At 36.8% G+C, this 13,861-nt stretch overlaps 1 protein-coding gene across 1 annotated transcript in view; it reads left to right on the top strand.

Moving 5' to 3' along the window:
• The window catches only part of WSCD1 (WSC domain containing 1), a 138,946-nt gene extending 133,037 nt beyond the window's left edge, over window positions 1-5,909 (top strand). Inside the window, exons 7-9 of the mRNA XM_063449769.1 lie at window positions 3,430-3,594; window positions 3,904-4,104; window positions 5,214-5,909. Coding sequence (XP_063305839.1) covers window positions 3,430-3,594; window positions 3,904-4,104; window positions 5,214-5,566 — 719 coding nt within the window. The 3' untranslated portion in view covers window positions 5,567-5,909. The remainder of the gene's footprint in view (window positions 1-3,429; window positions 3,595-3,903; window positions 4,105-5,213) is intronic.
• The last annotated feature ends 7,952 nt before the right edge of the window (window positions 5,910-13,861 follow it).

Raw genomic sequence — 13,861 nt, 5'->3', positions numbered from 1 at the left:
CCAGTTATTTCAACACGTTAGATTGGAAGAATTTAGTTCTTCTATGGCAATAATATGTTGATGAGTCTAACGAAGGAGTATATTGTCTAGATAACAGTTTTTTACTCTAACACAAAATGTACTGAGCTTCCTGGCCAGATTGTACACCATAATAGCTATATATAATCTGTAACAAGCACAGTCTGCTTCCTCGTCTATTTCCATGTGCCATATTTTTATAAACCGTTTTTACGTGTTTTGTTTCCTTATTGTGTTATGCCACTGAATATTTAGCAGCTCTATGAAGATATCACACTTTAGAATTATATATGATATTAACTATTCTGTTCTCGTAGTATATTTATAGTTAACTGAATAAGATATGAAATTCCTAATTTTTATATTGGAATTCTTTTTCACTTGTGCAAAATTTTCAAGATACCTAAAGTTAATTTCCAAAGTCTAAAAAAAAAATGACTTTTTTTTTTTTAAATAGCAAATTTATCATGAATATTGCCAGTATTTTACAATCTTCTCTCTCCCAATTTATTTATTTTTTTTATTGCTAAAGATTAGCTACCGTATATACTCGAGTATAAGCCGACCCGAATATAAGCCGAGGCCCCTAATTTTACCCCAAAAAACTGGGAAAACTTATTGACTCGAGTATAAGACTAGGGTGGAAAATGCAGCAGCTACTGGTAAATTTCTACATAAAATTAGATCCTAAAAAAGTTATATTAACTGAATATTTATTTACAGTGTGTGTATATAATGAATGCAGTGTGTGTGTGTGTATGAATGCAGTGTGTATATGAATGCTGTGTGTGTATGCAGTGTGTGTATGAATGTAGTGTGTATATAATGAATGGAGTGCAGTGTGTGTATATGAGTGCAGTGTGTGTATATGAGTGCAGTGTGTGTATATGAGTGCAGTGTGTGTATATGAGTGCAGTGTGTATATGAGTGCAGTGTGTGTATGAGTGCAGTGTGTATGCAGTGTGTATATAATGAATGCAGTGTGTGAGTGCAGTGTGTATATAATGAATGCAGTGTGTATGTATGAGTGCAGTGTGTATGTATGAGTGCAGTGTGTATGTATGAATGCAGTGTGTGTATGCAGTGTGTGTATGAATGCAGTGTGTATATAATGAATGGAGTGCAGTGTGTGTATATGAGTGCAGTGTGTGTGTATGAGTGCAGTGTGTGTGTATGAGTGCAGGGTGTATATAATGAATGCAGTGCAGTGTGTGTATATGAGTGCAGTGTGTGAGTGCAGTGTGTATATAATGAATGCAGTGCAGTGCAGTGTGTGTATGAGTGCAGTGTGAATGCAGTGTGTATGTATGAGTGCAGTGTGTATGTATGAATGCAGTGTGTATGTAGTGTGTGTATGAATGCAGTGTGTGTATATAATGAATGCAGTGCAGTGTGTGTATGAGTGTGTGTATGAATGCAGTGTGTGTGAGTGCAGTGTGTGTGTGTGTGAGTGCAGTGTGTGTGTGTGAGTGCAGAGCATTGGTGGGGGTGGGCATTTTATTAATTATTATTATTTAATTATTATTGTAATATATATATTTTTTATGTTATTATTTTTTCATTATTATTTTTTTTTTATTTTATTATTATTTTTTTAATTTATTTTTTCGTCCCCCCTCCCTGCTTGTTAGCTGGCCAGGGAGGGGGGCTCTCACTCCCTGGTGGTCCAGTGGATGGGCTGTAGGAGGGGGGCTGTCAGGAAGCTGTAACTTACCTTCACCGCAGCTCCTGTCAGCTCCCTTCTCTCTCCTCCGTCCGTGCAGCTCCCAGGTCAGCTTCCTCTGCAACTCTCGCGAGAGCCGCGGGGTCAAAGCGTTGCCACGGTAACCCGTGGCAACGCTCTGACCCCGCGGCTCTCGCGAGAGTTGCAGAGGAAGCTGACCTGGGAGCTGCACGGACGGAGGAGAGAGAAGGGAGCTGACAGGAGCTGCGGTGAAGGTAAGTTACAGCTTCCTGACAGCCCCGGTCCTTGTCTGTATTATGGCAATGAAAATTGCCATAATACAGACAACTGACTCGAGTATAAGACGAGTGAGTGTTTTTCAGCACAAAAAATGTGCTGAAAAACTCGTCTTATACTCGAGTATATACGGTAATTAGTAAATGCATTTTAGGAGTGAGTATAAGGTAATTCACATCTTGAAAAGAGCATCTTAATGGATTTGTTGGTACATTAGAGAACGTAGAATGAATAAAGAATTAGATTGATTGCTATTATATGACTGATATTTATTATTTTAAATTCAAAATGTATTCTCTTGTTTGTATTGTATGTCCATTCATACAATATATGAATGGACATACAATATAAACAAGAGCATACAAGGTGGAAGTAAAGAACCAGCGTCAAGCTAGTTCTTTCCTTCCACCTTTTCCACTTTGTAGCACTTTTTAGCACTATGATTTTGTATGTATAGCACTTGATTTAGTCTTGACGTAGGCAGTGAAAGTATGGTTTAGGTAGGTACTAGTGGTTTATCCACGGTGCCGAGGTAATTTTAGGGGGAGCTTCTTTTGAGTATAGACAGTCATGTGGATGTTCATTGGGATCCTTATACCCTTACCTTCCTTTTACCTCATTAATTTTTTTTGCCTTTACTCTGGATTTTTTGTAGACAGCTTTCGGTATATGAGACACTAGTTTGTTATTTCAAGACTCTTTTTTTATTTGGATAATTTGTTCCCATCTAAGCCCCCTGGCACCTGGTGTCGGTGATATATACCCCTGGCATTATCTTAGCCTGTTTCCCTTATTTTTTGTCATTGTCGTTATTTCATTCCCTAGAAATAATAAATGCTGGGGTCCCTTCCCTCTTTATATTGACCGAGCTTTAACTTCGGACCCTTTATTTTTAAGGGGTTCTTTTTTATATTTGTAACTTGATAATGTATTAATTTACTGACAAAATGCCATGGGGTACACAATGCACTCATTGCTGTTTTTTGTAGTGCCGATTACTTTACTATTCGGTTCTCCCTTTTCTATGTGAGATTAACAGCTTTCTGGAAAGGAAAAAAACTAAACAAAATTCACTTTTCTTTTACACTGTGCTTGGCATCTACCATATCTGCAAGTAGCTGTAACACAATAACATGCGTTTTCCAAACGTATTTAGAGAGTTGGAAAGCTTTGTGTTATTCCATACAAACAAACATGGCAAAACATTAGACTTTAGAATTTATTTCCAATGATATGAATTTCAGAGGCCAGCACTCTGTTGAATAAAAAGCCTTGAAAGTGAAACATTTCTAGCATTTACCGCAGTGAATTCTTGGAGCTTTTCCTTCTAAATAACAATGGAGCAAATAACTATTCATGTCCAAATGTGAGTAAACAGCATTGTCCTAATGCTAACGCTTTGACTGCAAGTGAATTTGTTATATTCATTTCAAGTTTGTGTTTTTTTTCAGATACCAGATGCACAGCGAGGTCATTTCTACCTTCAAAATCCAAAGTGTTTGTAGCTTTGTCAAGTTTTCCTGGGGCAGGAAACACATGGGTGAGACACCTTATTGAACATGGAACAGGGTATTACACTGGAAGCTACTACTTTGATGGGACACTGTACAACAAAGGTAGGAGCAGTAAAGGATTTTAAATGTTGGTCTTATTATTTAACCTCTACCTGATATGTTCACTGGCCAAAATAAAATGGACTTATTTTCAGTTGACTTCTATACATAGAGTCCCTTTCCATATCCATGCGAGGTCCATTAAGCTAATACTGCTGTTGAGAGAATATAAGTTATATGCTATAGCCCATTTGTAATGCTACACTAGCATTGCAGTGCCCCCCATAGACAAATTATTGCATGTAACCTATAATGTCAAATAACTGTTGTATTGTATCAATATACTAATAGTGTGAATAACATGTTTTAAAGGCTTCAAAGGTGAAAAGGATCACTGGAGGAGTGGGCGTACGATATGTGTAAAGACTCATGAAAGTGGCAAAAGAGAAATAGAAATGTACGACTCCTCAATATTATTAATTCGGAACCCTTACAAAGCGTTGATGGCAGAATTCAACAGAAAATGTGCAGGGCATTTGGGATATGCAACAGAAAGGCACTGGAAGAGTAAAGGTGATAAACATGTTCTAATCTTTAGCCATGCATACATTGAATTTATGTTTATTATATTTGTGATGCAAATATGCTAAATATGTGAAGGACAGGGCAGCCCTTGAAAATCCTACAAATTGGAGTTAGCAGTGCCGCAATAAGCAGATGTTAGAAGATGGATGTTTGAAGAGTAAATAGGTGTTTGTTGAGTAAAAAGGAAATGTAGTAAGGAGTGAAGTTAGTTTTACAACAAAGACATGGGTATTGTCTCTGCTCGGGTCCCAAATATGTTACTACTCACTTGTGTCATTACAGAGAGAGCCTATACCCTTTGTATATCAGACCGATTTCGCCCATGAGGCCAATCCAGATCTGAAATTCTGACAAGTTCCCTCTGCACAAGAGATGCAGCAACACTGGATGATCTATTTGGCCTTCATTGCATTTTTATGACATGTGCAGGGACTAACTGAAGAGCAAGCTATTGATGTTTCTCTGAACTTTTGCCCATTCTCTGAGTTCTTATATTATACGTTTTTGTTGCTTTGTAGACTAGTATTAACAGTTTGAATCGAATACTGAAGGGTACAGAAAACCACTGTAATGATTGGAGAAAAGGGTGAGGTGATGGAGTAGCGATCAGTCAGATGAGCCTGGCAGCATCATTTACTAGAGACTGAAGAGGGGCACTGTGGGTAATTGAAAGGCCAATGAGAAGTGAGTTGCAATAGTCAAGTTGGGATCTATGAGTGCATGAAAAAGTGCTTTAGTTGGATCTTAGGTTATAAAAGGGCAATTGTGGGCAAAATGTTTGAGGTGGAAGTTACAGGATTTGGAGACAAACGGAATGTGAGGAGAAAAGGTAAGACCCAAGTCAAATGTAACTCCAAGGCAATTATCTTGAGGGGTTGTTTTAATAGGTGTCCTATTTACATACAAGGAAATTGATGGAAACCAATAAATTAGGTAGACTATATCATATTAATGTTATATATGTATATTAAGAAGATAACAAATTTAGCAAATGTTGCAGAGCAAAATAATAAATTTAAACTATCTGATAATGTCACCACCTGGTACAGAGCAGTCCTTATAAACACTTTTTTTTTATTTATTTTTTTGTCAAACAGAATGGCCAGAATTTGTGAACAGCTATGCATCTTGGTGGGCTTCACATGCCTTGGACTGGCTACAGTATGGAAAGAGACTTCTTGTTGTCCACTATGAAGAACTGAAGAGAGATCTTATTGGAAAACTGAAGGAAATGGTGGCCTTTCTCAATTTAACAGTAAATGAAGACCGTCTACTTTGTGTGGAAAATAACAAGGATGGGAATTTTAAACGAGTAGGCTCTAGTCAAACAGTCTTGGAGCCTTTCACGCGAGAAATGAAGGATTTAATTGATGGATATATTAGGACGGTAGATAAAGCACTAAAAGCCAGAAACTTTACAGGCTTACCTGAAGAATATATGCCAAGATGATATCTGGACAATGATTAGTTTTTTGTTTCCTTTAATTTACTTTTCACTTGACAGACAGCTGCAAAGATGCATAATGATAAAAGAGGGAAGAGTTGAGAATCACTGTTCTTATAAATCAAGGCAGAAATGTTAAGCATCTTTTTTTGTGTGTGTTTCTCCTCTGTACCAATTGCGGGGAGTTTTACAGTTGTTCACTGTGTACAGTATTTTGGAAAAGGTTACTTTGTTCATCCGTACTGCCTTTTAGCAATACTTTTCAGGAGTAGTTTTATGTGTTCAAGTGCCAGAGCCTGGAATCTGTCAGACTTTCTTTCTGTAAAAATTAATAAACGTGGGAGCAGAAAAGGTCATATTTTTAATAAAATATCTCTGTGTACATTTTGTTACTTCGTAGCTTAAGGTTAATTAAATTAAAGAAAAAGGGGTGTCATTTGGCTGTCTTACTTAAATAATGGTTACATATGGATACACATTGATATACCGATGCTATCGAGTTCTATGGATCCATTTAAGGAATTCGTATGAACTTCTACTTATTTCAGGACACTGTTCTCTTTCTTGAGGAAGCTATTCATCCATTATTCACTTACGGATAAAAAATAACATCTTGGTCCAATTAAAATTGGGTTCCTGAAGATCTGCTAACATGGAATTTCCTAAAAATAGAAATTGGATGCACATGCTCTCAAGGGTGCCCAGACCCCAATACTATCCAAACCTGTAGTAAATATGCAGAAACCAAAGAAATGGTCTAGCACATCCTCAAACCTTGTATCCCTTTATCATTGCCCCATTATCATTGATAAAGACCACTTGCGGTCAAAAGTTACTCTGTATATTTATGGCACTAGACACATATTATGAAACACTATACACATTTAATGACGATTCTCTGGGCCATTTAATTTGTTTTTGAACATGGACATTTTTTTTTGGTATTTCCATACAGTCTTCCAGTGGTGGCTGATGAAATTAAACAATAGTGGGGCATTGCTCCACTGGACTTGTTGAGCTTTACACATGTAACATGTCTCCTGACCTGTTTAAAACCCGCAGAATATCCATTCATCAATAAAAGGAAGGATGTTAATTGTGAATTTAATTATGGCAGACACTTTTTTTTATTACTAACACACACTTTTCATTAGTACTTACAATGCCACCCACCTTGACTGAAACAGAGACACTAAAAATGTTGTGTGAAATAAGGAGCTCATATAACTATTGCAGTAGTCACCAAGGCAAGCAAATGCTTATTTACAGGAGTCTCAAAATGCTTAACGGAACAGTATAATGTTGGGAATACAAATACGTATTCCTGACACTATATGCGCCATTAAGGCCTTGGCCTCCCTTGACGCCTTTAAAAATGTGTAAAACTCTCCTGAGTTTTAGTGCCACACAAGTCTTGTTGTGGATGTCTGTTTCCTTGGCTGAGATAATCAAATTTGACAATCTCAACCAATCCAATTACAAAAAAGGGTGGATGGTGAGAGCACTTTATATATAACTTTACCCTTTTATAATAGCTTAGAACTTTCTTGTTGATCTAAAAACACAAATAGAAAGTACATAGGGTAATAATGTAGCGATACAATAAATACAATACTACAATTGGGAAAACTCACATGGTCATGAGCCACTTAAAAAGTTGGCTCAGACTAACAGCATATCAGCCCAACGTTAATCCACTCAGACTCCAAGTTTATTCCCTTCTGTGGTCCTTCCTCCTTAATACTTCAATTACTCCAGGATGCAGGGGGTAATGAATAAAGGAATTTATTGACACATTTAGGGTAGTTGGACATAAAAGTGTAAAAACATACAAGTATTAAAAGTCCTCTGGACATAAATAACTCTACGCGTTTCGGCTCGTGGCCTTTCTCAAGAGTTCTGTTTTCTTCTTCTTTGTTATTCGTTTATATGCCGTCTTTTGGCGCTCTTTTCTCTAGTTACTTCCTGGTTCCGGTTGCCGGTTTCTATTTCTGGTCGCATCCTTCCATGTCCTATAATTATGATGTCACGATGTTCTCTTCATACTGACGTCGTGACGTATGTGTTAGGGGCGGGACCTACTATCGTCCGGATTTTGCCCAGTTTAAAAATGGAGTTTACAGGGTCAAAATGGGGCAACAGCTCTACATATAAATAACATTCATAATATAGCCTTCTAAAATTCCATACTTTAATGTAATACATTAAACTTATCAAAAGACTCAAATTGAGGATATATATTAATACAATGAGGAGAATAAAAAAAATTATAATAAATACATACTAGGGAGAGAAAATACATTTCTATATGCTGAGGAAGAAATGGAAACATACATTAATGTTTTGCATTAAGGAGGTAAAAAAATTGTAAAAAATGCTTAAAATGCAAAAATTGAGATCAATCCAAATTTATGCACTAGATAATTAATAATGACTTAAACAATATAAATTATCATTTAAAATCTAACATTAATATAATAAAAACTTTTTTTAAATATATAATCAAAACATATGAGGTTATAAAATAATTATAAGTATGGGGTAATCTCAAAATCTACATTCAGACCTTGTGGCATTAAAGTATCCATATTAAAAATCCACATAATTTCCGTTCTATTAAGTAGATTTTCTTTATCCGCCACTGCAGATGTCAGAAGTTTATACACCAATATTGATCATGGGAAGGGCTGTGAAGCCATAAAATATTTTCTTGAAAAGTGTAGTGATCTGTCTGACACTCAAATGAAGTTTATTATAGAAGGAATTGATATAATACTTACCAATAATTTCTTTTGGTTCGAGAATAAATTCTATCTACAGATCAAGGGCACGGCAATCGGGAGCAGATTTGCCCCAAGTTATGCTAATCTTTTCATGTCCTATTGGGAAGATTCTTTCATTTATGGGGATGGAGAAATTGGGGCAAATCTGGTCCTCTACAGAAGGTACATCGATGATGTATTTTTGATATGGAAAGGTAGCGAGGAGTCTCTTATAACACTCTTTAATAACCTGAATGAAAATAAGGTGAATATTACCCTCACACATGACATCAGCAGACAAAGAGTTAATTTCCTGGATTTAACAATTTAAATCGAAAATCAGAAGATCAAAAGTAAAACGTACTTTAAGTCTGTTGATGTCAACAGTTTTATAGATTGTGAAAGTTGCCATTTTAGACCTTGGCTGCAAAATATTCCAAAAGGGCAGATATTAAGAGTTAGAAGGAACTGCACTGACAATAAAGAGTTTGCACAACAGGCAGAAAAATTAATGGAACAATTTGAAGAAAAGGGGTACCAAAGTACTTCCCTAGAAAAAACCTTTAAGGAGATTGAAAAAATTGATAGACAATCACTTTTACAATACAAAAGTAAAAATTTGACTCAAAATAAAGAAGATGATGTACCTTTGATTTTTAATTTTAATACCCAGAATAGGAACTTGAGGAAAATAATTAATAACAACTGGTATATTTTAAGAACAGATGATAAGCTGACAAAATTTATTAACGATAAACCAATAATTATTTTTAGGGGGGCCAGGAACCTTAAAACAAGTTTTAACTAAAAGTTTTAGAAGTTGATAAAAAAGAAAATGATAATTTTTTAAAACAACAAAAAGGTTTTTATTATTGCGGCGAGTGTAGAGGATGTAAAATTAAAAAAAGTAGAAGTAAAAAGATCTCCCAATTTATATCTAATACCACCAAAAAAGAATACCCTATAAAATATTTTATAACATGTAATAGTTCCAATGTTATTTATATGCTTACTTGCACATATGGATTGCAATACATAGGTAGAACTTCTCATAGCCTTAAAATCAGAATTAGAGAACATATTTATAATATTAATCGACACTTTTAAAATCACAGTGTCTCTAAACATTTTAAAGAGTGTCACAATAGTGATCCGAGTGATCTAGATTTTATTGCCATTGAGAAAGTTGATATTCATTGGAGAGAGGGGGATAAAGAAAATCTACTTAATAGAACGGAATTGATGTGGATTTTTAATATGGATACTTTAATGCCACAAGGTCTGAATGTAGATTTTGAGATTACACCATACTTATGATTATTTTATAACCTCATATGTTTTGATTATATATTTTTAAAAAGTTTTTATTATATTAATGTTAGATTTTAAATGATAATTTATATTGTTTAAGTCATTATTAATTATCTAGTGCATAAATTTGGGTTGATCTCAATTTTTGCATTTTAAGCATTTTTTACAATTTTTTTACCTCCTTAATGCAAAACATTAATGTATGTTTCCATTTCTTCCTCAGCATATAGAAATGTATTTTCTCTCCTTAGTATGTATTTATTATAATTTTTTTATTCTCCTCATTGTATTAATATATATCCTCAATTTGAGTGTTTTGATAAGTTTAATGTATTACATTAAAGTATGGAATTTTAGAAGGCTATATTATGAATGTTATTTATATGTAGAGCTGTTGCCCCATTTTGACCCTGTAAACTCCATTTTTAAACTGGGCAAAATCCGGACGATAGTAGGTCCCGCCCCTAACACGTACGTCACGACGTCAGTATGAAGAGAACGTCATGACATCATAATTATGGGACATGGAAGGATGCGACCAGAAATAGAAACCGGCAACCGGAACCAGGAAGTAACTAGAGAAAAGAGCGCCAAAAGAAGGCATATAAACGAATAACAAAGAAGAAGAAAACAGAACTCTTGAGAAAGGCCACGGGCCGAAATGCGTAGAGTTATTTATGTCCAGAGGACTTTTAATACTTGTATGTTTTTACACTTTTATGTCCAACTACCCTAAATGTGTCAATAAATTCCTTTATTCATTACCCCCTGCATCCTGGAGTAATTGAAGTATTAAGGAGGAAGGACCGCAGAAGGGAATAAACTTGGAGTCTGAGTGGATTAACGTTGGGCTGATATGCTGTTAGTCTGAGCCAGCTTTTTAAGTGGCTCATGACCATGTGAGTTTTCCCAATAGTAGCATTGTATTTATTGTATCGCTACGTTATTACCCTATGTACTTTCTATTTGTGTTTTTAGGTCAACAAGAAAGTTCTAAGCGATTATAAAAGGGTAAAGTTATATATAGAGTGCTCTCACCATCCACCCTTTTTTGTAATCTGTATTATCTTATGTGATAAGTGACTCACATTGGTGATTGGAGCACCTAATTTTTAAACCTTTTAACCTTAATATATCTTTTACTCTCAACCAATCCAATGCTTTCCCATATTGGGCATGCATGAAAAAAACTCAGCACTATGCCAATTAGTATCTCCTAATAGAGATGCATTGAGTCAAAACATCTCTATGGGGAATACTCAGTGTATGCAGAGCATGGAGAAGCTGAATGTTAGTGCTGCATGTTGTGCAGCACTGACCTAGGAAGCAGCTCTAGTGGCTGTCTGAGTGACTGCCACGAGAGGTGCTACTAGGTAATAAAGTACACATTGCTTATAGTCACACGAACAACCACAATAAGCTTTAGTTTGATTTAAATAGGTTTCCAATAATGGAATAGTAGGATTTGGAAATATATTACACTTGCTCTCCCCAGTTGTGATATATTTTATAGTTGGGTCAGGAAATATTTGGACACTGACACGTAGAAGTTTTGATATTTTTGCTGTGTACCAAAATAAATTCAAGCTACAGTTAATTATTAATTATTATGGGCTTAAAGAGCAGTTTCCGAGCTTTAATTTTAGGGTATTCACATCCAAATTTACGGAAGAGTTTAGGAATTACAGCTCTTTAATATGTAGTCCTCTCTTTTTCAAGGGGCCAAAAATAATTGGGCATTTGACTCAACACTATTTCATGGACTGATGTGGGCTATTCCTTCATTATTTCTTCATCAATTAAGCAGGTAAAAGGTCTGGAGTAGTGATGTTCCGAACGGTTCTCTGGCGAATAGTTCCTGGCGAACATAGCTTGTTCGCGTTCCCACGGCGGGCGAACATATGCGATGTTCGGTCCGCCCCTATTCGTCATCATTGAGGAAACTTTGACCCTGTAACTCACAGTCAGCAGACACATTCCAGCCAATCAGCAGCAGACCCTCCCTCCCAGACCCTCCCACCTCCTGGACAGCATCCATTTTAGATTCATTCTGAAGCTGCATTCTTAGTGAGAGGAGGGACAGTGTAGCTGCTGCTTATTTAATAGGGAAATTGATAGCTAGGCTAGTGTATTCAGTGTCCACTACAGTCCTGAAGGACTCATCTGATCTCTGCTGTAAGGACAACACCCCAAAAAGCCCTTTTTAGGGCTAGAACATTAGTCTGCTTTTTCTTTTCCTGTGTAATCTAATTGCAGTTGCCTGCCTGCTAGCGTGTGTGTCAGGCTCACAGCGTATACTGTGCCCACTTGCCCAGTGCCACCACTCACTCACTGGTGTCACAATAGCTTGCATTTAAAAAAAACTAAACTTTTTTGACTGTAATATAATAGCAGTCAGTTTCCTTCACACGTGTGCGTTTCAGGGCCTGCCCAGTGCCACCACTCACTCACTGGTGTCACAATAGCTTGCATTTAAAAAAAACAACACATTTTTGACTGTAATATAATAGCAGTAAGTTTCCTTCACATGTGTGCATTTCAGGGCCTGCCCAGTGCCACCACTCACTCACTGGTGTCACAATAGCTTGCATTTTAAAAAAAAAACTTTTTTGACTGTAATATAATAGCAGTCAGTTTCTTTAACACGTGTGCGTTTCAGAGCCTGCCCATTGCCACCACTCACTCACTGGTGTCACAATAGCTTGCATTTAAAAAAAACAAACTTTTTTGACTGTAATATAATAGCAGTCAGTTTCCTTCACACGTGTGCGTTTCAGGGTCTGCCCAGTGCCACCATGCACTTACTGGTGTCACAACAGCTTGCATTTAAAAAAACAACAACACTTTTTTGATTGTAATATAATAGCAGTCAGTTTCCTTCACACGTGTGCGTTTCGGGGCCTGCCCAGTGCCACCACGCACTCACTGGTGTCACAATAGCTTGCATTTAAAAAAACAAAACTTTTTTTCACTGTAATATAATAGCAGTCAGTTTCCTTCACACGTGTGCGTTTCAGGGCCTGCCCAGTGCCATCACGCACTCACTGGTGTCACAATAGCTTGCATTTAAAAAACAACAACCCGTTTTTGACTGTAATATAATAGCAGTCAGTTTCCTTCACACGTGTGCGTTTCAGGGCCTGCCCAGTGCCACCACTCACTCACTGGTGTCACAATAGCTTGCATTTAAAAAACAAAACAAAAACTTTTTTGACTGTAATATAATAGCAGTCAGTTTCTTTAACACGTGTGCGTTTCAGGGTCTGCCCTGTGCCACCACTCACTCACTGGTGTCACAAAAGCTTGCATTTAAAAAACAAAACTTTTTGACTGTAATATAATAGCAGTCAGTTTCCTTCACACGTGTGCATTTCAGGGCCGGCCCAGTGCCACCACTCACTCACTGGTGTCACAATAGCTTGCATTTTAAAAAAACTAAACTTTTTTGACTGTAATATAATAGCAGTCAGTTTCCTTCACACGTGTGCGTTTCAGGGCCTGCCCAGTGCCACCACTCACTCACTGGTGTCACAATAGCTTGCATTTAAAAAAAACCAAAAACTTTTTTGACTGTAATATAATAGCAGTCAGTTTCTTTAACACGTGTGCGTTTCAGGGTCTGCCCTGTGCCACCACTCACTCCCTGGTGTCACAATAGCTTGCATTTAAAAAAAAAACCTTTTTTGACTGTAATATAATAGCAGTCAGTTTCTTTAACACATGTGCAATTCAGGGTCTGCCCTGTGCCACCACTCACTCACTGGTGTCACAATAGCTTGCATTTAAAAAACAAAACTTTTTGACTGTAATATAATAGCAGTCAGTTTCCTTCACACGTGTGCATTTCAGGGCCGGCCCAGTGCCACCACTCACTCACTGGTGTCACAATAGCTTGCATTTTAAAAAAACTAAACTTTTTTGACTGTAATATAATAGCAGTCAGTTTCCTTCACACGTGTGCGTTTCAGGACCTGCCCAGTGCCACCACGCACTCACTGGTGTCACAATAGCTTGCATTTAAAAAAACAAAACTTTTTTTGCCTGTAATATAATAGCAGTCAGTTTCCTTCACACGTGTGCGTTTAAGGGCCTGCCCAGTGCCACCACTCACTCACTGGTGTCACAATAGCTTGCATTTAAAAAACAAAACAAAAACTTTTTTGACTGTAATATAATAGCAGTCAGTTTCTTTAACACGTGTGCGTTTCAGGGTCTGCCCTGTGCCACC

This window comes from Pelobates fuscus, chromosome 1 (assembly GCF_036172605.1).
Source record: "Pelobates fuscus isolate aPelFus1 chromosome 1, aPelFus1.pri, whole genome shotgun sequence".
Taxonomy (NCBI): Eukaryota; Metazoa; Chordata; class Amphibia; order Anura; family Pelobatidae; genus Pelobates; species Pelobates fuscus.
The sequence above is the reverse complement of the archived record's forward strand: the minus strand, read 5'-3'. Positions and strand labels throughout refer to the sequence as shown.